This window comes from Loxodonta africana, chromosome 14 (genome assembly GCF_030014295.1).
Source record: "Loxodonta africana isolate mLoxAfr1 chromosome 14, mLoxAfr1.hap2, whole genome shotgun sequence".
NCBI classification, from domain to species: domain Eukaryota; kingdom Metazoa; phylum Chordata; class Mammalia; order Proboscidea; family Elephantidae; genus Loxodonta; species Loxodonta africana.
In genome coordinates, this window is record NC_087355.1 from 91233982 (window position 1) to 91259159 (window position 25178).

General features: G+C 46.3%; 1 protein-coding gene and 1 long non-coding RNA gene across 5 annotated transcripts; both read left to right on the plus strand.

The window, feature by feature from the left end:
* The first annotated feature begins 162 nt into the window (after nt 1–162).
* Nucleotides 163–8203, plus strand: LOC111748854 (uncharacterized). The gene is made up of 3 exons (XR_002784309.2): nt 163–914; nt 4910–4955; nt 6433–8203. It is a non-coding gene; the product is annotated as an uncharacterized LOC111748854 (long non-coding RNA).
* Nucleotides 8204–9980: 1777 nt separating this feature from the next.
* Nucleotides 9981–24958, plus strand: ZNF623 (zinc finger protein 623). 4 transcript variants are annotated; one of them, XM_064268172.1, is made up of 2 exons: nt 9981–10070; nt 10711–24958. In XM_064268172.1, exon 2 carries the CDS (start codon nt 21491–21493, stop codon nt 23000–23002), a length of 1512 nt encoding a protein of 503 aa, XP_064124242.1. In that variant the 5' UTR covers nt 9981–10070; nt 10711–21490; the 3' UTR covers nt 23003–24958. The 4 variants fall into 4 exon arrangements, with proteins under 4 accessions (XP_064124242.1, XP_010600005.1, XP_010600006.1 ...); XM_010601703.3 differs by having other exon boundaries at nt 9992–10070; nt 21418–24958; XM_010601704.3 differs by lacking the exon at nt 9981–10070 and having other exon boundaries at nt 10188–13995; nt 21418–24958.
* The last annotated feature ends 220 nt before the right edge of the window (nt 24959–25178 follow it).

The window sequence follows — 25178 nt, forward strand, 5'->3', positions numbered from 1 at the left end:
ATAGGATGATCTAGTGAGGTCTAACACATTACTAGGAATATCTGAATTCCCACTTTGATCTTTCAGGTACCTCTCATCCCCAAAACCAGACGGACAGGCTTCAATGTCCCAATCTAAACAGATAGTGATGTCTACATCCATACCCCAGAAACAGGGTGCACTGTTTAGAGACAGACAAGATCCAGACACACAAAAAGGACGGCTGAAACAAGTGGCTGGGCAAAAGGCCAGCTTGAGAGGGAAGGAAAGAGGAGGAAAAGGGACGGGCTGCAGTTCCTGCCAAGAGTGCACTACCAGCTGACCAGAAATCCCCTACTCCCTGGGGTCAAAAAGAAGGCATCCCTTGGTTCCTAGGGTCAGAAAAACCCATCACACTGGGGACCCACTGTAGACCTTTTAGTAGTAATTCTGGTGTGAAGGCCCCTAGTCCCTGAGGTTTAAGGTGTCCCTTCATCCCTAGGGTCAGAAAAACCCATTGCACTGGGGACCCTTCACCCTTCACTAGTGACTCCAGCCCCCATGGTACGAGACACCCATCCATGGAGGACTCCTGGGTGGCTTGACCTGGACGAGCGACTCTTATCCACCACTCAGATGTTTATTGAGTCCTTGTTATTGTGCTTCATGTTTCCAAGGAAAAAGACAGAATAGAAAGGGAAGTTTTCTTGGGAGGAAAATGAAACTAAGTTTGGGCCACGAGGAGTAAGGGGGAGGAGTCCTTACCCGGCAGAGAAACGCAAAAGAAATCTGTCTCGGCAGCTGCTTTGTTTGTCCACCAGGGTCAGGCAATTCTCCTCTCCACACTGCCTCAGGTCCGAGAACGGGACAGGAAGGATCCCGTCTCCTGGCTGGATCACCAAATTGTTACCAGAATCAAATAAGGTTCTTGCCTCTCACTGATCAAGAATGAGCAGGTAAGGCATGAAGAGTTTTCCACACGAACAAAGCTTTATTGAAGAGGCTTGCAAGTGGAGAACAAAGGACTTGCACAGGCTTTTAAAAATTCTTGAGCGGGGGCGGGGGGGGTGCCGGGGGGAAGATTCATGTTCAGACTACATCATCCTGAGACCAGAAGAACTAAATGGTGCCCGGCTATAACCGATGACTGCCCTGACAGGGAACACAACAGAGAACCCCTGAGGGAGCAGGAGAACAGTGGGATGCAGACCCCAAATTCTCCTAAAAAGACCAGACTTAATGGTCTGACTGAGACTAGAAGGACCCAGGTGGTCATGGTCCCCAAATCTTCTGTAGGCCCAGGACAGGAACAATTCCCGAAGCCAACTTGTCAGACACGGATTGGACTGGACAATGGGTTAGAGAGAGATGCTGATGAGGAGTGAGCTACTTGCATCGGGTAGACACTTGAGACTATGTTGGCATCTCCTGTCTGGAGGGGAGATGGGAGGGTAGAGGGGATTAGAAGCTGACAAAATTGTCACGAAAGGAGAGACTGGAAGGAGGGAGCGGACTGTCTCATGTCTCATTAGGGGAGAGTAATTGGGAGTGTGTAGTAAGGTGTATATAAGTTTATATGTGAGAGACTGACTGGATTTGTAAACTTTCACTTAAAGCACAATAAAAATTATTAAAAAAAAAAAAGATGTTCATTCAGAGGCATAGGTGGGGTTTTCTGGCAAGTAGCCCATTTTGGGTGGGGACACGTTAACTAAGGTGGGTGCCAGCTGCTTTCTAAGATGGTTCCTGTCCCGGATGCTTCTGCGATTCGTAGCAGCACTTATTATGGGGTGTCGCACCTGTGTAGTCTCTCCCTCCCCGAGTTCAATTCCCCAGCTGCAGCTGTGGCCCCTCATTGCCACTGGTGGAAGGTCACACAGCGGTCACAGGTGGATGTTCTGTGCATGTCCCTGGGGCTGGTTTCATCTGGCTGCTTTTGAAAGACAACTTTAAAGAAGGTTGTGGGCTGTTTTCTGATACCCTGCCCCATTGTTCTCGGGAATGGCTTTGTTTCTGCACCCGGGGCCATTTCCTGTTACTTTGTTCACAGATTTGGGGGTCCCTCTGTTTCCTGTCTTAACATGGCTTTAGGAAAAAAAAAAAAAGCTAAGTTTTTTACTTTAAGATTTTTGTTTAAATAACTAAAGTATCGTTTCTTGGTAGCTTATGATAAACTCCTGACAAGTTGGGAAGCCACAAAATTTTTATAAAGGAAAAGTGCTAAAAAGGTTTATTTAACATCTCATAAATTACACGGAACGTGTTCTTAAAATCAAGACAAGTGCCTGATTCTTTGTCTTTGGGTTAAAAGTTACATGTTAGTATTTCCTCTTCTGTTTTTGCCTAATATTAGACAGCAAACACATAATATTATGTCATAATTTTATTATTATTTCTTTATTGCTAAGTTGGTTGAATATTTATTTTTTGAATCTAACATCATTAAAGCCAATGATTTGGTTGGAGAATTCACATCATTTATCTACGAAGTTATTACCATTCAGGTATTTAGAGACTTGATAACCTTGGTATATTCTTAATATATCCTGACTATAAAAAAAAAAAAAAAAAAATTTTTTATATGGTATTACGTCTCAAGATTGTTATGTATTATATCTGAAGATCTTTAAAAATGTGGTTAACGGTTATATTTAGAAATACTTTTATCTAAAGTTTTTTTTAACTGATTTTATTTGGCCTTTACATTATGCTTGTAATTAATTTCTATCAGGTCTTTCACTATTAAGAGTTATGTTTATAAATCACTCATGGCCATATTAAGTTTTATCATCTGCAGGTAAGTTTTTACTCTGGTGATTTTCTAAAAACATTTGACCAGAATATCTCAACAAAAAAGATGGACTATATTGGACTTATGAAAGGGACTGTGACCAGACTCTATGCAGAAGCTGATGGGTTCACAGCCTGCGGTCCATCCGGAATCACTTGGTATATAAATTAACTACATAAGACAAAACAAACGAAAAGATACTATGGGTTTTATGTGAGAATATTGCTGATGTTTTAATGCCTTTCTTTCTAGAAAGAAGAAATGGTTTAAGGTCCTACTTTCTAGATATAAGAAACCATTTTCCTCCTGCTACCTGATTAGGGTCTGTGCCCTGAAGCAGTTGAGCCAATGAAATGTACCCCAAGTCAGAAAGAGTGAAAAGGTTTGCTTAGGGGATGTCTACATCACCTGGGGCCTTGCAGCAGCATGGGCTGCCTCTGTGGAGTCCAGGGAAGTGATTTTGCATTAGAGCTTGGCGGGGGAGGTTTATAGGGGTTAGAAGTGTCTTTGTAGCCAGTAGATGGCTGGAAGAGTTTTTCACTACAGAATAGTGACGGGGACTTTTTGTGGAACTGAGGAGACACAGGCCAGAACATCTCTTTAATGGGCTACCCAGTGCCGTCGAGTCGATTCCAACTCATAGCGACCCTATAGGACAGAGTAGAACTGCCCCATAGAGTTTCCAAGGAGCACCTGACGGATTTGAACTGCCGACCCTCTGGTTAGCAGCTGTAGCACTTAACTGCTATACCACCTGGTTTCCAACTCATGGGTAGACAAAACAAAACAAAGTTGTTTGCATCAAATTAAAACAAAGAGCAAAGTCATTAACAGACGTACCTGAAGGAGGAGGCAGACAGAGGAAAAAGAAAAACTTACAGGTTTATCACGGCGTTAGTTACGCCAACCTCTCAGTTGCCCATTTTGAAAAGGCGAGAACATGCTGGGGAGTATTAGGGTCACACTCCTTTCTCCCAAATTATCTAACTAGGGGGTTTAGATATTGTAACTCTTGAATTAGAAGTTCCTGTTGATAAATTTAACAAAGTCGTAAATATTATAACCAGAGAAGTGTCTGAAATTTGACCTATGATTTTACAAATTAAAACAACATGAGATTTCCTATTAGGTCTCTCGGAACATTTTTGTGCCTTAATAGATCATTTTTCCTGTATTTCTATTAATACGCAAGCTGAAGTTTTACAAAACATAGCTGCTGCTGAGGCACATGAAGAACAGTTACTGAGGCTGCTTATGCGTAAACAAACACCGCATGAGATTTGTTTCCTTGGTTCAAAGACCTTAGAGTCGTGGTTTCATCGGTTATTTCAGACAATTGGCCTCATATTATTGTTAGCGTTTCTATTCTAATTCCTGACTTGCTGTATGGTGCCTGGGATAGTGCCCAATTACCATTACTGAACGTTTTTTGATCAAAGATTCTATAACAAGATCATGATCCAGAGGAGGGAGCCATGAGAGTCTCCTGGAATCCAGGTTTCTGGCTTTCATGGAGGTTGGGGCAACCTACATAGGCCATCGCCTTTGGGGGTCCTTTTGAACCTCGAGCCTTGAGAAAAAACTGACTCCTGAAGCCACTTTGAGTCAAACAATTGTCCAGATAAACTAACAAGACCATTTTGCTCTGGGCATTGTGTTTTTGTTTTTAAATTTAGTCTGTTTCGAGAAACTGACTCCAAAGATCAGACTGAGAATTATGTTTAGGGTAATCAGTACTCAGTTTAATCAGTTGTTAAGATGATGTCCTATGAAACACCTGTCTAGCGTTTGTAATCAAACTCTCAACCTCTTACTATACAAAGAATTATGTATCTTAAAGAAACCAGGCTCTCAGAGGAGAGCAACCTCATGGCCGAGACTCCATTCTGTCTTAGGTTTCACTTCTGTGTCTGAAAAAGTGACCGTTGACCGTTAATAGGTAAACCAAGGAGGGGCAGCTTGCTCTTGGGAAGAACACCTGGTATGTTTTAAACAAATTAACTGGAAACCTCTAATAGGAGAAGTCCGTCCTGTATTATCTTGCTAATCACGTATTCTTTAATAGATACTTGTTTGTCACATGTAAATTTTTCTACACCTTCTGTTTTCTCTAGACAAACTTTCAGTGCTTTATGAATTTTTTTTTTGTGTGTGTAATAGATTCAACTAATTTAGAAGATGCTTTTCCAACTCACAGTGAATTTAGGTGAGTAATCTCTTGTTTAGAGTCCTGATGAATGCTTGGGACAATGCCCTCTGAGAACCTTAAGATTGCCTTTAGATAGTCGCGGAATCGACTCGACGGCACTGGGTTTGGTTTTTGGGTTTTTTTTATTCATTTTTAATGATGCTAGGAAATATTAGAAAGGGAACGTTAAATTGTTACCCACTGAAAAACGCGAGTCAGTAGAAAGCCCATCGGTCCAACACTCAGGGTGTGGTTGGTAGATTTAATTCCCACTTATGATATAGTTGAATTAGAGAAATCTTTAAGAAATTTATCAATCACTATGGGACAAATAACAGACAAAGTTGCTACCGGGTAAAAATACAACAGTGATCTCTGACGATCTCTGACCTCATTAAGCCAAGGTGACATGAGATAACCAAACAGACTTCAGATTTTTTTTATCCCCCCTAAAAGGTGTAACCTGTGCCATAACAAATACCTGTTGTTACATTTAGAGAAGTAACACAGGAAAAGTTAACACATAGAATTGGACAGCAAGCTCCTTGGTTACACACTGTAACACCCTGACAAACACCAGATTTATTGGGCTGGTTACCATCAAGAATAAATACGTGAGCTAGATCACTACTGCAAGAGATAGTCCTGATAGTATTAGGCATAACAGAAGTTATCCTCTATTGTCGTACACTCTTAAAAGACAAAAGAAAAAGCCTCAGGCCAAAATATTGATGTATATTGAGCTACAGTTGATGAGAACTCTGCTCTTACTTAATTTTAAGATCCTGGTGAAGAACCAAATGGTATCCGGTGGAAAACCAGCACCATGAGTTCAAAGGGCCTGCAGTGGCCGGTCAGTAAAGTCCAGATATTGATCATAGATGTGTTATCTCCAATCAAAAGGAGAGAATGATTTAAGAAATAATATTGGAGTCATTATTCCCTGGACTCAGAAGGACACATCAACTGGGCCCTGAGATAAAGACAGTAGATGGGGCAATCTTAAAAATTATCTTTTAAGAAAGAAAAATATCTTTTAGGGAACTTTTCACATAAAGCCAATCAAACAAAAACCAAAAGACCTTCCACTTTTTTTATTAGCATTTAATGAATAAAAAATTTGTGGGACCAATGGAGACCCTCCTGACTGTCGGTTATTGAAACCTGTACAAATGATTGTTAAAAAATGCAATTCAAAATGTAAGATCACAGTTTCTAGCCAATTTGTGAAAAGGTGAAACTCTCAATGGTTTTGCCCATTTTTTACCCTGTAAGACAGACATGAGTCTAGCAGCATGCTTGTCCACTTCCCACTTTTGCCTTTTTAAATATATGAACCAGTTGAAAGACTTAAGCAGCTATTCAAGAGACAAAACAAAGACCGGTAAATAAGCATCATCAAAATAAGTGCTATGGAGGTATTAAGAATTGTTTTTGCTCCAGCCCTTTTACTCATTTCTGTTTTAACCTTTGCTTGTGTCGTTCCTCTCTCTAGACGAGCTTACGTGTCTTGGCGTATGCCTTAATGGGTTGGTGCCTTCTTCTCCAAAGGGTAGAGTCATTTCAAGCGATTCAAAGTTCCAGCTCCAAATGACGGTTGCTCAGGGATTTCAACCCATCCCCCATCAAGAAGAGAGACAACAGCCCAATAAAGGGCCAATGTAGATCCAAGAGAGATACAATGGTTTAACTCAGACAACACAAGAGTCCCACCCTCTAACTTAGGCCACTATGCCCCCATTCAGCAAAGACACGATGCCCTGTTTTCTAAGACTGAGAAACTCACAACAAAAAGCGGGGATTGGAAAAGGCTGCTCAACTGTATCTTGAACAGAATCTGCACCATTTTTCTTTTCCCTAGACTGTGTCTGTCTCCAGGTGTGATTTTGTTGTTTTAGTGGGTTCTCCTCTAAAAGTTAGATGTTAACCCACGTTTCCCCTAGAACTGTGGAAAATAAGTGATATCAATCTAAGCCTGTCAAACAGGAAGGAGCATGGCACCAGCCACCCCCTAGGCTGATGGAATAATGGGAGGAAAAGACCAATATGTTTGAAATACGACCACCGAAACCAAACAGAAGAAAGAGAATGCACATTGCACAAGTTCCTAAAACTTACGGCCCCTTTTCCCGATAAAACCCCAGCTGGTCTACAGTTCCTACAGACAGACAGCTTTAGGAGGAGATCAGTCCCCTCTGTCTCCATATACTGGTATATGATAGAGCTCTTGCCACCCACCTCACCCCGTCTCAAGAACTGTTTGCAGCAGGTGGCTCAAACTCACGAAACTGCGGTAACAGTCTTGTCATGAAGGATGTGGTGGACTCCAGGGCAGAGCAAGAGGAAGAGGACTGGGGAAGAGGCATGCGATGAGCAAAGGAGCAGACCACTGCAGCGGGCACTCGGCCACCGGGGCATAAGGCTATCTGTCCCATGGACATCGGCCAGCCTCTACCTTCAGCCACACCTGGGCTTGGACAATGATCCCCTGCGCAGAGTAGCCTAAGCAACAGTAGGGGACACAAAACCTCTCTCTCAACAAAGCTGGTCCACCTGTGACAGCTGCTGAGTGCCTGTCCTGTCTGTCAGGAGCAGAGGGCGAGCCCTCAATGTGGAGCCACCAGCAGGGAGGCCGATCAGAGCCTGTAGGCAGTTGGCCAACTAGGTCTTCCACTCTGGAGGGGACAGTGATGCTTCCAGACCACAATGACAGCAACTCCAGACACAGGTTTGCCTTCCCTGCCACAGCACCCGTGCTGGCACCACTGTCCAGGGCCCAAAGATCACTGCTGTACACCAGGGATCCCATTTTATAGAAAATGAGTGAAGCAGTGCTCTCAATCCACTGGCCTCCACACACGCATCCATGAAGCAGCCAGTCCCATAACTGCAGAGGCCGGCACCCCCGGCAGGCCCAGGGTGTGGACCTCGCCTGTGGGTATGTGTCGAGACAACAGCTGCCAATAGAGCGGCATCCCCCACAGCTTGTGGACAAGGGTCCATGCGCTGTGACTCCCTGTGTCCTGCTTGCAGCGGATTTGCTTCCTGATCCTGTAACTTTTGCCACTGCAAAAAACCAAGGCTGTGGATCCTGTAAAATCTAAAAGATTTAAATAAGGCCCTTTGCAGAAAACACCTGCTGTCTCAGGCTGGGCCCTCTAGAGAAGCAAACCCAGTGAAGGGTATATATAAAACTTATAAACATACATATATATATAGAGAGAAATAGATTCATGTCAAGGAAATGGCTTACATGGTTATAGAGGCTGGAAAGTCCCAAGTCCATGGGTCAGGCTGGAGGCTCTTCTCGACTCACAGAGCTGCAGAGACTGGCGAACCCAAGATTGGTAGGTCGAACTGCAGGCCTCTGGCTCACAGGTTGCAAAGGCTGACGAGTCCCAAGGTCAGCAGGTAAGACTACAAGCTGCTGGCTCACAGGTTTTAATGTCTGACGAATCCCAAGATGAGTAGGTAAGCTGCTAGCTCAAGTCCCAAGAACCAGAGGTTATATGAACAAGAGCTAGCTGCAGGATCCAGAGTGAGCAAAAGCCAACAAGATTTGCCAGAAAGTCCACACACGTTGGATGCAGGCTATATCCCCAATGAAACTTCTTTTCAACTGATTGGCTGCTGGTAGTGGATCTCATCGTGGAGATAATTACATCAGATATCATGGAGGTGTTTACATTTTTCCATAGCTGCCAAACTACATCATAACTACCAAACCACTGAGAATCATGGCCCAGCCAAGTTGACACACAACCTTAACCACCACAGCCTGCCAACCCTTGCTCTAAGGCAAGGCTGTCCAAGAGAACTTTCTTTGCTGATGTGTTGCCCAACATGGCAGCCACAAGCCACATGCAACCACTGAGGACTTGAAACGTGGCTACTGCAACTGAAACACTGAATTGTGCATTTATTTCTTTAAATTCAAACTGCCACATGTGGCTAGTGGCTCCTATGTTGGAGAATGCAGCTCTAGGAACCCCCTAAGATTCCGGGTCCCCTCTCCAGTCCCTTAGGTCCTTTACAAGGAGCAGGGCGAGGAGAAGCTCGAGTCAGCATCCTGGGGTGGAGAGGGATAGAGTAGGAAGTTCACTGCTGAGCAAGAAAATAGCTCCAGGTACTATACAGCCAGGGAACACACAGACTCTGGGGCAAGTGGCTGGAAATATCCGGAAGATCTAACCTGCAAGCCCAGTCATGAATCAAGAGCAGCCATCCAGTCTCCTGTGGACGGACCTTGAAGTTCTGAGACCAGGCTGACATGAGGTGCGGACGCTGGTAGACCTGATGACCCTGGTGGCCACCTTCACCACGCATTTCTGCTGGTTCCTTCCCAGGTGCCCTCTTCTGTCCAGCAAATATGTGTGCACCTTCCACGCAGAAGGCACTAGAGGTGCCGGGACACAGGGGCTAGCACCGAGCACTCCACGCAGCTGGCCACGTCAAATGCCCAGGGGCTCGGCGCTGGCCGGGCCTCTGGATTTTCTGCCCGTGCCCACTCGCTTGTCTCCTAGTGACACTCCCCATGTGGCGGACATACGCAGGCAGTGCCCCCATCATTACATTGAGAACGACTTTCCTCGCTGGGCGTGACGCCTTCGAGACCTCTCCGAATTGTTGTGGGTATCGGTGGTTTGCTAATGGTTTTGTTTTGAACATCTGTATTTACAGTTCACCGGAAATTAAATTCTTTGCAAGGATTTAATATTTAGGAGAAAAACATGCTCGGGGTCTGTGACTTTTCAGTGGTCTTTTGGGGACATCGTATTTCACTCCCAGGGGCCTTCTCCCCAGCCCCACCCCAGGCCCACTCCCCGCGCCGACCCTGCAGCGCCGGCCCCTTTCTGCCCGGGCGCGCCCCTCCCCGCTCCGCGCTCCCGACGCCCTCTCGCCGCCCCGCCCGCGTGCTCACGGCCGGAACTCCGCACCACCGAGAGGAGGCCGCCCTCCGGCCCTCCTAGAGCGGCGCCGGAAGTCCCCGGGGCGGGGCCTGGCGCACTTCCGGCCGCCGCGCGCGGGCGGCCTGCGGGCTTTGTCGGCGGGGCTGCTGGGCCGGCGGCCAGCGTCTCCCGTCGCGCGGCAGGTGGTGCCGCGCCGGCGCAGCCTCTTGCTGCTGGGCGCCGGGTGAGTGGCGCGTTCCGGGCTGGGGGCGGGCAGCGCCTTTGCCGTGGGCCCCAGCGGCCTCCGGGGCCTGGCGGCCGGGCCGGGGCAGAGTCCGCCGAGGTGGCCGGCGAGCGCGGGCGTCCGGGGCCTGGGCCTGGTGAGCCGTCTCCCTGGTCGCGGGCACGGCCGCGCCCCCGAGGCTTCGCCCCTCAGGGAGCCCCGTCTTTCCACGGAGCCCCAGCCCTGAGGCCCCTTCGCTCGGGAGCTTCACGGGATGAGTTCCCAGGTCTCTGCTCTCGGTGCGTTTCGCCGTGATCTCTGTCCCTTTTTCTGGTTCCCAGGGACTGCACACCCAAGCCCTAGGGCTTCTAGCTCAAACTTGGGTGCCGGAATTCCCAGGCCATGCCAGCCCCTTTTAGGTGGCCGGCCCCAGATCTTTTCCTTGTGATGTGGGAGGCTTAGGTGTGAGCATCGCTGCCGTTTGCTGTAGCCCTGCTTCCTCTCCCTGGAGCCCGAGGGGTCTCCCCAAACGATGCTGAGAATGTGTCTGGGGGAGATGTGGAGCAGCACCTGCTGACGTGTGGAGGTGGAGGGGGGCTCCCCCACTTGGAAATGTGATAAATAGAATTCACTCCAAAGCATTTAACACTTGGGCCTGCAGGAGACTGCCCAGATGGGGAGACGCGGGCTGGCTGCATTGTCCTAGAGCCTTCCTGAGGAATCCTGTTTCTTTGGAGAGGCCTTTGTGCTGTGTCAGGACCGCTGTCAGGGACCTGGGGAGCGATAGATGGAGGAGGGCTTTGAGCTCAACAGTTGTCTGCAGAGCCAGCATATCATCATCCTGTTTTTCACCTGGATGCTTTTTCCCTGAGGCCGAGACCCGATGAATGAGAGAGGTCACTGTCTTTTGCCCACCAAGGGTCCGTCTGAATGATGCTCATCTTTTCCGCGCCTTCCCTTGCTTCCTCTCGGCAGAGGTGGGACTTTTGTCCCCATTATAAATGCGGCAGTCTAACAGCGTCTCGATACTGCCACTAACCACAACGTCCCTCTTAAGGGAGCTACAGGAAGACATTGGGGGATGGAGTTGCTCCATTTCTCCACAAGTCTGAAAACATATCTCCAGCCTCTCCTGGAGTTACCATGATGGGCTCCTGCTCTCCTGGAAGGTGCCTGCAGGTGATAAGGAGAGCGGGCAGAGCTGAGAAGGCTGAGACTCCATTCACTGATTCAGTGGATATTGTGTACATACCAGGTGCCAGGGAGTGAGACAGATACAGGCCTGGCCCTCGTGGAGCAAGCCTTATGGAAGAATACGTAGTCCCTGGGTGCAGCAGACTGTTATAGTGCTCAGCTGCTTACCGAGAGGGTTGAAGTTTGAGTCCACCCAGAGGCACCTTGGAAGGCCTGGCGATCTGCTTCCGAGAAACCAACCATTGAAAACCTTATGGAGCACAGTTCTATGCTGACACACGTCGGGGTGCCATGAGTTGGAATGGACCTGATGGCAGCTGATGTGGTGTAGGACACAAGGCAGGACTAGGGCAGGTTCAGGATCCTCTCCTCATCTCAGGCCCAGCAGCTCCTCCAGGACACAGCTTGGCTGTCAAGGGTGAGAGCCCCGGAGTGTGTGGATTTCACCGCCAACCTGAATCGTCACTTAGGTCCAAGGCTGTGTCCACCCTACAACTCCCCCGACCCAGGCGCAGTTCCAGACAAGGAAAGTATTTGTTCATGGGGACCGTGGTCATTCTCACACTGGCCTTGGATCCACCCAGGCCTAATATTAATCCCTCACTTACAGGGAGTTACAATAAACAAATACAGATGCGCACGTGTGCATGTTAGGTTGTGACAGGTGCTGTAAAGAAATGAAGCGCAGCAAAGAGGTGGAGACTAGTAGTGACTATTGCTTTGAAGGGTAGTCAGGTGAGGCGGCTTATGCAGAGAATCAGAGAAGAGCACTGTAGGGAGAGAACAGCAAGTGCAAAGGTCCTGGGGTAGGAGAGTGTGTGATGTGCTCAGGGAAGGGCAGGAGAACAGCATGGCTGGAGTGAAATGAGCGAGAGGAGGGTGGTAGGAATGACACTGAGGAGGCTGGACAGGTCTGGCATTTCGAAGGTGACAGGAAGCCATTGGAAGGCCCAGGGCCAGCTCAGGTCCCAGGTCCCCAGAGCTGCTCCTGTGTCCTGAAGACCATGGTGCTTGTGCAGCCTGGCTGGGAGAGCTGCTCCCTTCTCAGGCCGTAAGTCCTGGGTCCTTTTGTGGGCCCGAATGACCAGGGAGCAGATGAGGCGCCATCTGACAGCAGGAGCAGAAGGGGTCTGTCCTGGGTGCTAGGTGGGCAGGGTCTGGGAGGGACCAGCTCCAGGAAGTTTAGGGGGTGGAATTGGGCATGTTCATTCCAAACAAATCTACGGGGGCCTCTCAGGTGATACCAGCTTGAAAGTAGTTCTCTCTCCGAGGGTGGGAGACAGGAGTGGATCAAGATGAGCCTCGAATGCTACTCCCAGAAGTTGGGGTTTTGTCCTTTAGTCATTAGAGGTATGGACGAGCCTTACACAAAGGAACACCCAGTCTGGCTTTTCAGAGGTAGCGCTTTGACACCCATGCTGTAATGGACAGGGAAAATAGGCTGGGAGACCAGTCAGGAGGCTTTTCAGAATTTTGGAAGAGCTCCTTCTGGGATTGCTGGTTGAGAGGGGTGGTGGTTGGCCCACAGTAGGTGATGTCACTGAGTGGTTTCATGGAGTCACTGAGCACATCCAGGGCGCCCTGGGGTCGGGGACTTGTCAGGAAGGGAGGCGCTCCTCGTCCCTTGGGTGGAGCCCCGATAGTTGGCGGCCATCACTGGTTCCTGAGGAGGACTAGGTCCACGTCCTTCTGGTTGCCCAGTGCAGGCTGCCTCCTGAGCCACCTGGGCAGACGGTTGTGAGGAGTCGGAAAACAAGGACAACACATTGTGGGCGTCAGCACACAGGTCTCAGCCCCTCGTGCCTGCAGTGGCACGCAGGCTGATGGCAGCACCGCCACAAGGCGGATGCAGAGGCCCCGGTTTCTGAGTGGGTCTGGGCACATCTTGCTCAGGGCTGTCCTGCTGCAGCTCGTTATGCCCCGGGGGTGTTGCTCAGCACACCCTCCCGCTTCCTCTCCTTAGGCAGCAACAGACAAGGCCTCATCCCTTCGCCAAAGCCACCTTTCCAGGGCTGGAACTGGGGTGTACACCCCCCTCCGCCCCAGAGCCATTCTGGGCTGCTATGCCTGCTTCCAGGACTGGTTCCAGCTTCATTGCCTTTCTTTCTCTCGAGATCAGCTGTGTATTGTTACGTAAGTTATAACGTAGTTATGTATACGGTTATATATATGTATACACACAGCTGTAATTATGTGCACAGTTATATACATGTATACACCCAGCTATAGTTATATACAGTTATATATGCGTACACACACAGCTATAATTATATACAGTTATATATATGTATATATGTAACTATAGTTATGTACAGTTATGTAAATGTATACACCCAGCTATAGTTATATACAGTTATATATGTACACACACAGGTGTAATTATAGTTTCATGTAGGTATATACACAGCTGTAGTTGTATACACAGTTACATATACGTATACACACGTAGTTATAGTTACACATGTAGTCATATATACATGTACACACACAGCTGTAATTACACACACAGTCGTATGTAGCTGTGCAGTTGTGTGCTGCATTCTGTCCTGCGAATCCCGTGTGTTTGTAACAGCAGGGTGGTCCTGGTTAGCTCAGCCCAGCGTGTTGCGGAACCATTGAAGCCTGGCCTGGTTTTACTCCCTTTTGTTCATCTCATTCAGCTTTCTTTAAATGACAAAGTATCGATATGATTTTGCTTGAGTTCACAGAAGAAAAAGAAGCGAAGCAGAAGCTGAAGGTTGCTGATTCTCAGGTAAATTTTTCTTCAGAGCAGGATCTATTCAATTTTTAAAAACTTCCTAAAGTTAAAAAGAATTACGGAAGCCTTTGGGAGGCTGGGGTGAATAGGTGTTTATACACACACATCTGTTTGTATGCAGCCTGTTTCCAGGTTTTAAAAACAATGAGTCGTTCTAAAAACAAAAATCGGAAGTTATTACTGAGTTTCAAAACAGAAAACTAACACTCTACTCCCTCCCCTTTTTAATAAAGGAAGAGAATAAAGTTTAAAGTTCAGTGAAACCTGTGAGATCCGGAACTCGACAGGACTCTCTTGTTTTCCTGGGTCTCGTGACTCTTCTGCCTTTGACAGGGTGCAGTCTTACCCCTTTACTGCCACTTATTTTAGTGGAAAACGTTTGAGTTTTCCTTCTTTGACAGGTTTCGGCCTTACACGGGTTCCAGCTTTCATAGGCTTTACTGGGCAAAAGTTACTTTTATAGTACAAATTCCAGCTGACCTCTAAGCAAATTATCCTGTAAAGTGACAGATGGTACTTAAAAAGGGAAGAAGTCTTCACAGTGGGGACATGGGCTGTGGGAGCAGGCAGGCCTGGATTGGTCTTGGCTCTGCCACTTCTGGTCTGGTGACTGCAGAAACTTACTTTCTCTCCTGGTCTCTGTTTCCTCATCTGTAAGACAGTAAGTGGTAGGGGTAATAGCTGTTCTGGAGGTTACTAGGCAGGTTAATGAGGTAAGCTACTCAGTGGCTCAGCGCAGTGCCTGGCTGCGCGTGAGGGAAGCAGTGCTCCCCACCGGCATGTGAAAAGCAAAATGTCACCTTTTTACTGGTAAAGGCCAGGTTAGAACAAGATTGGACTTCCTCAGGCTAGATGGCAGCCAGACAGACTTACCTGCCGGTGCTGGGTGCACAGATGGCCGCAGGCCTCTCCCGCCTGGCCTACCACCATGCAGTCCTTGGCCTGGGGAGCAGTGCAGGTATCTTAGAGGACAGCCGGCTCCAAGAGAGGACAGAAGAGGCTGGTGTCCTTCTCCTGGACATGCCATCCTGCTAACTCATCCACCTGTTGGAGAGGAGGCAGCGGGGGACAAGAGGCCAGGACACTTCAGGGGAAATGCCTCCTCCTGGAGCCAGCCCCTGACCCAGAGCAGTGACTCAGGACGTGTTGGCTCTGACGCTGACAGCATCCAAACCGGGCACGTCCGCACACACCGTGGCCAGAGGCTGCCCAGGACAGGCGACAGATGAGGAGACTTAGGGGCGCACAGGGGCCGTGTCCAGAGGCTGCCCAGGACAGGCGACAGATGAGGAGACTTAGGGGCGCACAGGGGCCGTGTCCAGAGGCTGCCCAGGACAGGCGACAGATGAGGAGACTTAGGGGCGCACAGGTGCCGTGTCCCGTTAGTGTTTTTGAAAATCACGTGTGTACATGAGTAAATGCGCACATGTGATTGTGTGAGAAAAGGCCTGGTAGATGTGTTTAAACAGCTAACTGGTTATCTGTTGAATTGCCAAGGATTTTCATTTTTTATATTTTACATTTCTTTATCATTTTAAATATTTTCACAGTGTGTATCTTATATTTAATCGACTTGATGGCAGCAAGTTTATATTTTTAATCATTAAGAATTAAAAAAGTATAAAAGTAAAGGTGGATATAGAACTGAGTAGTGTGACCTGATTTCATAAAATATTGGTGCAGAAAAAAATACCCAGAAGGAAAACCGTTAACTGTGATCATCTGAGTGGTGAGGTTAAAGGTAATTTTCGTTTTTAAAGTTTTTGTCTGTGGTCTCATTTTTCTCAGCATGATTTAATTTACTTCTATACCTTGAGACAACTAGTTGAAAGTAACTTCTATAAGCCAGAGAGGGGATCTTAAAAACCAAGTGAGTGGGCATTTAACTCCGGAGGACATTTCTGGTGACTCCCTGTCAAGGCCTGTATCCAGTGCCAGAGGGTGACCACATGCCCAGTGGGTGCCATCTGAGGACAAGGTGTTGCTGAACTAATTGTGTCAGCTAATGTATGGACAGAAGTTCCCTGCATAGGTTTGTATTGTGTTTCTTACTGGTGACATGCAATATGAGTGTTTATCATCACCAGGAGCACAGCATCTGAATACTCAGCTGTGTGTTTGCATTATTTAAGGTTAAAGCTCCGGTAACAGAGACCCAGAAAATACAGCATTTCAAACAAAAACCATGATTTCTCACATTAGAGCTCAGAGCTAGGTGGGTGACCACAGACCAGTGGATGGTCTGCCCTCAGGGTTCTCCAGGGACCCTGGCTGTTCTGCCCATCTGTGGGGCTGCCCTTTTGGCATGGCTAGAGCCAGCTCAACAGCACCATGGAGGGGAGAGTGTAGAGGGCAAGCAGTGCCCTTTTAAAAGGTGTGCACATATCACCTCCATTGCCATCCCACTAGCTGGACCTTAGTCACCCACCACACCTCACTCCAGGGGAGGAAATGCAGCTGTCTGCTGGATGGCCATGTGCCTTTGGTGGCTTAACAGTGGTAGTGACTGTGGGGTTTTCGTTACTAAAAGGAACATGGGACGTGTGGATGCTGAGGGACCTTTAGTCTCTGTACTGTTGACCCCCTGCTATCACGTAGACCCTCTATCCACACACAGTATGCTCAGTGACTGCCTCTGGGCAGAGCCCAGGGTCTGTGGTGATGTGTGGCCTTCATCAGACACCAATGTGGCTTCCAACAATCAGTGATCTGAACTCAAGTTTTCCACACCCCGCCTCTCATGTGCAGCTGGGGAGCAGGGCCACTGCAGTGAGTCCTTGCACTCAGGAAAGGGAAGAAGGAAAATGCATGGCAGCCCCTGGGCCATCACAGGATGGAGTCCTGCTGGGTGGCACATCCTAGCAGCTACTGAAGCAGAAAATTTGTATGACCCATCACCCAGCAGTTACTCTCCTGGGGGTGTACCCAGCAGAAATGAGGACTTAGGTCTACTGACAGACACGAGCAGGAATGTTTGTATCAGCTTTGTTCATTATAGCCCAAAGTAGAAACAACCCAACTGTTCAATAGAATGGAAAAATGATTGTGGCATGTTCATAAAATGGGATACTACACAGTGAAAAAAAATGAACTATCACCAGCACGGATGAGCTCCGCAGCCCAGCACGTCTTTCGAGTGTAAGCAAAGACATCTCTGGGTGATGATTGCACACCTTGGGAATGTACTAGACACCGCTGCATTATACACTTTTAAAATGGTGAATTTTATGGTATGTAAATTTAAGGTATATGTGAAATAAAAAGGAGACACAAAAGAGAACTATGATTCCATTTAAAAGAAACCGCAAACAGGCAGATTTATATTCTTGGAGATGGTTACCTTGTAGGGGAGTATCGATGGGGAGGAAACAAGAGGAAGTCTTTTTAGCTGACAAATGTTAGATGTGTTGATCTGGGTGGTGGTTACACAGATGTATACATGAAAAATTCATCAAGCGGTACAATTCAGATTTGTGCACCTGGCTGTAGGCAAGTTACGGCTCACAGATAAAATGCTTTTGAAAAGCTACCCTCCCCTGACAGTAGTGGATGTGTTGGTTCACCAGCAGATCTGCTCTGTGCTCCTTTCCGTTTTGTCCCCTGTGGCCCTGGTCTCACCCTCTGAGGGATGGAAGCTTATCCACTGTAACCCACCGTTCATGGGGACTGCACAGCACTCCCCATGCCGATGAAGATTGGGGCCTGGCTGTAGCCTGATGGAGTCATCTTAGATTGAGTTCCCTGGAGATAGACTGAGCTGGGAAGTTGTGTCCAGCATGTTCATTCAGGAGAGCTCTCTGGGCATAGAGCTAGAAGGAAGGCAGAGTTGGATATAGGGAAGAGCTGACCCACGGTGACCCCTGGGTTGGGATGACCTTCAGAGTTGTTCCTAACTGAGGCAAAGAGCCTGGGCCTTTAGGTTCAGATTGTCAGTCAGTCATGGACTGTTGATGTGGTCCTCAGCATTCTCTGGTTGCCTCCCGAGATTCCCAGCCCCTAGTGTGCACGTACCTTGGTCTTCAGTATTCTATGGTTGCCTCCTGAGAGTCCCAGCCCCTAGTGTGCACCTGTCTTCTCCCAGTTATTCAGACACTAACCTGCTGCTCTGAAGGGCTTGTGCAGGTGTGATGAAGGCCCCAAGTCTGTTGACCTGAGATATCCAGGTGGGCCCTTTAAGAGCAGGATGGTTTCTCCAGAAGAGAAGCCAAGTTTTAAAGCACAGGAAGGATCCAGCACACCATTGCTGGCTCAAAGGTGGAGCACCCCATGGCAAGGAATGCAGGCAGCCTTTAGGAGCTGAGCACAGCTCTTGGTTGGCAGCTGCAAAGAAATGCTGACCTCAGTCCTACCATCATGGGGAATTGAATGCTGCCAGCCATGTGAGTAAGTTTGGAAACATTCCCCCCGGGCCCTCCAGATGAGCACTGTAACTGCAGCCTTGTGTGACCCAAGCAGAGGGCCCTGACCAGACTGAGGTAATAAATGTGTGCTGTTTTAAGAGGCTGAGTTCGTGGTCATTTGTTATATAGCAGTGGATAGCTAATAAAGTTGCCATCCCCTGGGGAAGGTATAGCCTTGGTCAGGTGCTCTGTCTGCCTGAAGGCAGGTCCCTGTGTGAGAGTCCCCAGAGCTGGAGGGGGTTGTGTGCCTGGCCCTGGAGAGGGTTCTGGGCAGAGCACCATAGTGACCACATAAAAGTGAATAATCACAGACTTTTTTCTTCTAAAAAATACGTATATTTTGTAAATATTGAAGGATATAGCATATATGCAGTAAAGAGCCCAGGTCTGAAGCTATGGCTCAACATATTTCCAAAGTAAGCACACCTGTATAACTCTGATCACAATATAGATTTCCAGCATCCCAGAAGTCCCCCTTGTGCCCCTGCCAGTCATCATCTTCCCCAACGGTAATCACTATTTCGATTCTGTCAGCATGGATTGCGCTTTTTGGACTTCGTATAAATGGAACCATGAAGTACGTACTCCTTTGTGCCTGACCACCAAAGGTCAACATCACATCTGTGAGATTTGGCAATGCTTTTGTGTGTGGCAGTTTTTTTTTTTCATTGCTGTATATTATTCTGTTATGTGAGTATTCCTGTTTACCCATTCTTAAGTCGATGGATACTTTGGTTAAGTGTAATACGCCTATGAGCAGACTTCTACAGGGCAGGCTTGTGGCTTCTTCAACAATATATTTTCCTTGAAAATGTAATGCAGTTCTGTGCTGCCTGCTCTCTGGGAGCTCCCTGTGCAAGAACCACAACCCAGCTCCAGTTCTTAAATCTGCAGAGCCCTGCTTTGTGTGCTGGCTTCTGTGCTAGGCCCCGCCCTCCTCTCATTTTTTGACAATTATGGTATCTGAAACAGGAGGACTTGGATAGTGAGGTAATACCTATTGCTTGAGCTTGCAGCTGGGCAGGCTCCCACTGTCTGATAAGATCCCTTAATGAGAAGACTCGAGAGGCAGCTGGCTTTTCTAATCCTGTGAGATCCTAGATTAATGGAAACGACTAAATTAATGGAAACGACTCGATAGCACTATTTTTTTTCATACTTTTTACTGATAAAATGCAGGTGTTGTAGAGAGAGTCACCTTATTAGAGCCATATCTTATTTTTTCTGCTTAAAAATGGTTTGATTTTCATTAAACTTCATTTCTTTTATAATACTTTGCTCTAGAAGCACAAAGAACTAGCCAACACAGGCCGACATTATGGCCTCCTAGCCCCTTTTCCTAGAGCTAACTATGAGGTTGGTGGGTAGACATATAGCTTGCCTTCCAGTTTTACCAAATCCTTTGCCCTGACATGCTAATACTGATTTCCTTACAGCCTGACTGCTAAGCCAGCGCCACATGTTTTAGTTTTTTATTTTGTCATGACCCCATTGCAAGGGGCTGAATTTGTAATAGGGTATAAGCTAAACCACGGTAAAAATACACTGGTGCAGATGAGGTGGTTGATCGCTTACGTAGTCCAGATGATGGTGGGTGGTCCAGGGTAGGTCAGTACTTGGCTTTTTGAGATCATCCAGGAACCAAGACTACTCCTAGTTTCCTCTGCCCTTGCCTCAAGTGTTGCTTTCCTTGGCATCTTCGAAACTGGTTCACCAATATCTCCTGCTGCTCTCCAGGCTATAGGAAGGGAGTGTAGCAGAGTAGATGGTGATATAAAAGGTGCCCATAGCCCAGTGGCCAGACTTGGACAGTGTGGAGGACTGCTGGCAGGTCTCAGGCCCCATTAAGCAAGGAGTTATCAACTTAAAGAGAACTCATTCTGCAACCATGCAGACTGCAGGAAGCAAGCTGAATTTAACCAGATTTGGAGTTTTGTCATGAAAGTATGATAGAGGAAGAAAAGGGCAAGGAGTTGGGACTAAATGCAAGGGAATGATTATGACATAAAATTAATACCATAGACCACGGGAGCTAAGCTGGTTAAGGAGGGAAGGGAGGACTGGAAGGAATGAGAGACAGTGAAAAGGACGTAGAACCCATGAATTTTGTGTCTTTAGAAGAAAATGTCTTGATTTTTTAAGTCAGTCCAAACTATGTCCCTGCTCAGTGGTTGGGGAATTAGGCTTATGAGTAGGTGTTATCTGGCACCCATTCAGTACTCACTTAGAGCTAGAGGAGTTTTATACACCAGACACCAGTCTGCCCCCCTGCAGCTGAATGTATTAGAGGTAGAACCACAAAGAGTCTTTTGTAAGTGGGTGTCTTAGTCATCTAGTGCTGCTATAACAGAAGTTCCACAAGTGGATGGCTTTAACAAAGAAGTTTATTCTCTCACAATTCAGTAGGCTAGAAGTCTGAATTCAGGGCAGCGGCTCCATGGGAAGGCTTTCTTTCTCTGTTGGCTCTGCAGGAAGGTCCTTTTGATGCATCAGTCTTCCCTTTGTTTTTTGAGATATCTCAGCAAAGGAACCTCGGGGCCAAGGGACACGCCCTGCTCCCAGCACTGCTTTCTTGGTGGTATGAGGTTCCCAACTCTCTGCTTATTTCCTTTTCCTGTTATCTCTTGAGAGATAAAAGGTGGTGCAGGCCACACCCCAGGGAAACTCCCTTTACCTTGGATCAGGGATGTGACCTGGGAAGGGTGTTACAATCCCACCGTAATCCTCTTTAACAAAAAATTACAATCACAAAATGAGGGACAACCACAGAATACTGGAAATCATGGCATAACCAAGTTAATACACTTTTGGGGGACGTAATTGAATCCATGACAGTGGGAATGGTTGATTTGGAGTGAAAGGAGAGCCATGAATAACGGTGTACAGGATCAAGCATGTGGGGCAGAGGAAACACCTTTCTTACTCTTCTCGGATATGTGTTCTGTCCTCTTTCTGCTCTCCAGATTCCTTTCTGTTAACAAAGGGAAAAGATGATCTTTTTATTCTCTTGTTTCAGGTTCTAAAGTAGCAACTGGTGACACAGAGGCGATTCAAAAGCCTGAATTTCCAACGATGAAAATTTTCATCAGATGATGTCAGAAAAACTTCCAGTAATGGAGTCCTCAGCCCCTGAGTCTGGGGAAGACCCTGAACCCAGATTAGGGGGGCTATTGAGAAACTCAGAAGGGCAGAGCCTGAGGAATTCTTCTCAGGCAGCAGGTTTTAGACAGGTGACAGTTACCCATTGGAAAATCCAAACAGGAGAGACAGCCCAGATGTGTAATAAATCAGGAAGAAGTCCAATTCTGAACTCCAATCTTCTTATACTTCAGAGAGAGCTTATAGAAGAGGAAGCTCATCAATGTGATTCTTGTGGCAAGAGCTTCACATTTCATTCGGACCTAATTAGACATCAGCTTTCTCATAGTGGGGAGAAAGTTTATAAATGTGATCACTGCGGGAAAGGCTTCAGCCAAAGCTCACACCTTACTGAGCATCAGAGAATTCACACGGGAGAAAGACTCTATGTATGTAATGTATGTGGAAAAAACTTCATTCACTATTCAAATCTTATTGAGCATCAGAGAATACATACAGGAGAAAAACCATTCAAATGTACTCAGTGTGGGAAAGCCTTCTGTCACAGCTCAGATCTTATTCGACACCAGAGAGTTCATACCCGAGAGAGACCTTACGAATGCAAAGAATGCGGAAAGGGCTTCAGTCAGAGTTCATTACTTATTCGACATCAGAGAATCCACACAGGAGAAAGACCCTATGAATGTAATGAATGTGGAAAGTCCTTCATTCGGAGCTCAAGCCTTATCCGCCATTATCAGATCCATACAGAAGTGAAACAGTACGAATGTAAAGACTGTGGAAAGGCCTTCCGGCATCGATCGGACCTTATTGAACATCAGAGAATCCACACTGGAGAGAGACCTTTTGAGTGCAATGAATGTGGGAAAGCCTTTATCCGGAGTTCAAAGCTTATTCAGCATCAGAGAATTCATACTGGAGAAAGACCATATGTATGTAATGAATGTGGGAAACGTTTCAGCCAGACATCTAACTTTACTCAGCATCAGAGAATTCACACTGGAGAGAAACTCTATGAATGTAATGAATGTGGGAAAGCATTCTTTCTGAGTTCATACCTTATTCGACACCAGAAAATTCACACTGGAGAGAGAGTTTATGAATGTAAGGAATGTGGGAAAGCCTTTCTCCAGAAGGCTCATCTTACTGAACATCAGAAAATCCACACTGGGGAGAGACCCTTTGAATGTAAAGACTGTGGGAAAGCTTTCATTCAAAGTTCAAAGCTTCTTCTACATCAGATTATTCATACTGGGGAAAAACCCTATGTATGTAGTCATTGCGGAAAAGGATTTATTCAGAGGTCAAACTTCATTCAACATCAGAAAATTCATACTGAAGAGAAACTCTATGAGTGTAGTCAGTATGAAAAAGATTTTAATCCGACCCCAAACTTTAAAAATAATCAGTGTGTTCACCAAGAGGGACTTGACTTGAATAAGGCCCCCATACATTTGGGTGAGAAGTCTATGTGTCAGGGGGAACATACAGATAACTTATAAAATAATTATTCTCCAACTCAATGAGTGATGCTTGGAAATCTGTGTTGTAAATCATAATTCATATGGCTTTTAAGATTTGGATGCATCAATTTCCCAAAGTCACAGATGGTACTGCTTTTTGAGTGTGCACCACCAGTACCGCTCTGTAGCAGTACCGGGCGTCATTACTCTTCCTCAGACGTGAACGCTTGTCCTCTAGAGCTACGTGATTTTACAGCTGACTTTGAGCTGGAACAGGTCAAGAGAAGGTTTCTATATTTCATAATTGCAGTCATCCTAGAGTTATATCCCTTTTGGAGTGGAACTATGTATCTAATCTTACCACTTAAAACAATATTGCCCAACAAATTTTTGTTTCTCAAAAAGGCAGGTTGGAGAATGATACTTTCTTATTTAAAACCACTGACTGGTCCCCTGTGGTCCCTAGGACAAAGTCTAAGCTCTCTAGAATATATCCTGAGGCCTTCTGCTTCATTGACCTCCTCTCCCACTGCTGAACTTCCTGCCACAGAGTCGATGCCCCAGCAACACTAACTGCTTAATGCCTCTCACGTCCACCAACCTCTCTCCTACTTTGGCCTTTATTCTTGTCGAAGGGCCTTCTCACCTCGTTAACTCCTACTCATCATTCAAGACTCATCTCAGGCATCATGTCAAGGAAATTTTCCCTCAAGCTTAGCTAGATTCCCCTCTTCTGTGCTTCCATGTTCAATACCCGTCTCTGTTACTGCGCTTACTGTGATATGTCAGAGTTACGTTTTTATACACAATATCATGCTGTGTGTTTCCTGAGGACGGTGATCATGCCTGATTCATTTATGTGCCCCCAGTGCCTAGCACAAAGGCAATAAAAAACACACCCCAAAATCTATGTGTAATTGACAGCCTCTTTGTCATTTCTATACTTTTTAAAATTGCTGGGTGTGTTTTGTTTGTACTGGTAGAATCTTCTATTAGAAATATCTTTTTTCTTAGCACTGTGATATCTTCTGTTCTTATATAGCTCAGAAGCTGCAGGCAGTAGCCAGTATAAGAGTAGGGTTCCTCATATTTATTGCCTTTTTTTTTTTTAGGCCACACCCATAACTTCACTTGTTTTGGAGAGCATTGTCTTACCTTAGTTGTTGAAGCTTTGTAACCCACCCAAGGTACACATAATCTCTATGAACTATGTATCTTTTTGTTTCCTAGCAGGAAAAAAATGATGGAATACAACTCATTCTGTCACTTTTGGTACTCTCTGGCTTGTTTTATCACTCATTTGAAAATGAGTTGATATCTACAAAGACCCGTGCTAGATATTGGGAAAGGAGAGATGGGTAAGTCAGCAGCCATCCTCAAGTCATTCAGAGTTTAGTAGGGAAGACAGGAAGATCGCAATACAAGGTAGGAGTTGAAATAGAAGTGTTTTTGAGCTGTGTAGGAGAATAGATAAGGAAGTTACTAATTTGGCATGGAGGATCTGGGAAGGAGTCACAGAAGAGGTGACATTTGAGCTGGTCTAGAGAGAGAAATAGACATCAGCTAGAGAAGAAAATGACCTGGGAGGGGTAGCTGTGTGCAGAGACAGGGAAGCATGACAGATCCCTCTTTTGGCAGGACTATTCAAAAGTAAGCAACTTTTGTGGTACAGTGGATAACTGCCAAGCAAAACTGTTAGTGTTTGCCTCTGAATTTCTTCACCTGGAATATTAACCAGAACAATCAGTTCTAAAATGATAAAAAAAATTTTTTCCCATGAGGGGTATTTTGAGTTCTTAAATTACACCAACCCTAGAAGCTTTGAGGAGACAAGTATTTTGAAAAGGACATACAGTACCCCGTCTTCTGGAAAAGTCATCATTGCCATAAATGTTTTAAATGGTATGGAAGCAGATGTTACCAGACTTTTTATACCATAAAATATCCATTTTAAGTGTAAAGTTTGAGTTTTGGTAAATGCATACATCCATGTAACCCCCCCACCCCCAGAATTAAGATAGATAACATTCATGACCCTAAAAAGTTCCCTGTGCTGTTTCTTGGTCAATCCCACCCCAACCCCAGGTAACCACTAATCTGATGTCATGGTAGACTAGGTTCACTAGTTCTAGAATTTTATGTAAATGAAATCATATAATATGTACTCTTTTATGTCAGATTTCTTTCAGCATGTTTTTGAAATTCATCCAAGTTG

What these genes read in the sequence shown, in the direction of transcription:
- ZNF623 (XM_064268172.1), top strand. Translation starts at nt 21,491, where the DNA reads ATGATGTCAGAAAAACTTCCAGTAATGGAGTCCTCAGCCCCTGAGTCT.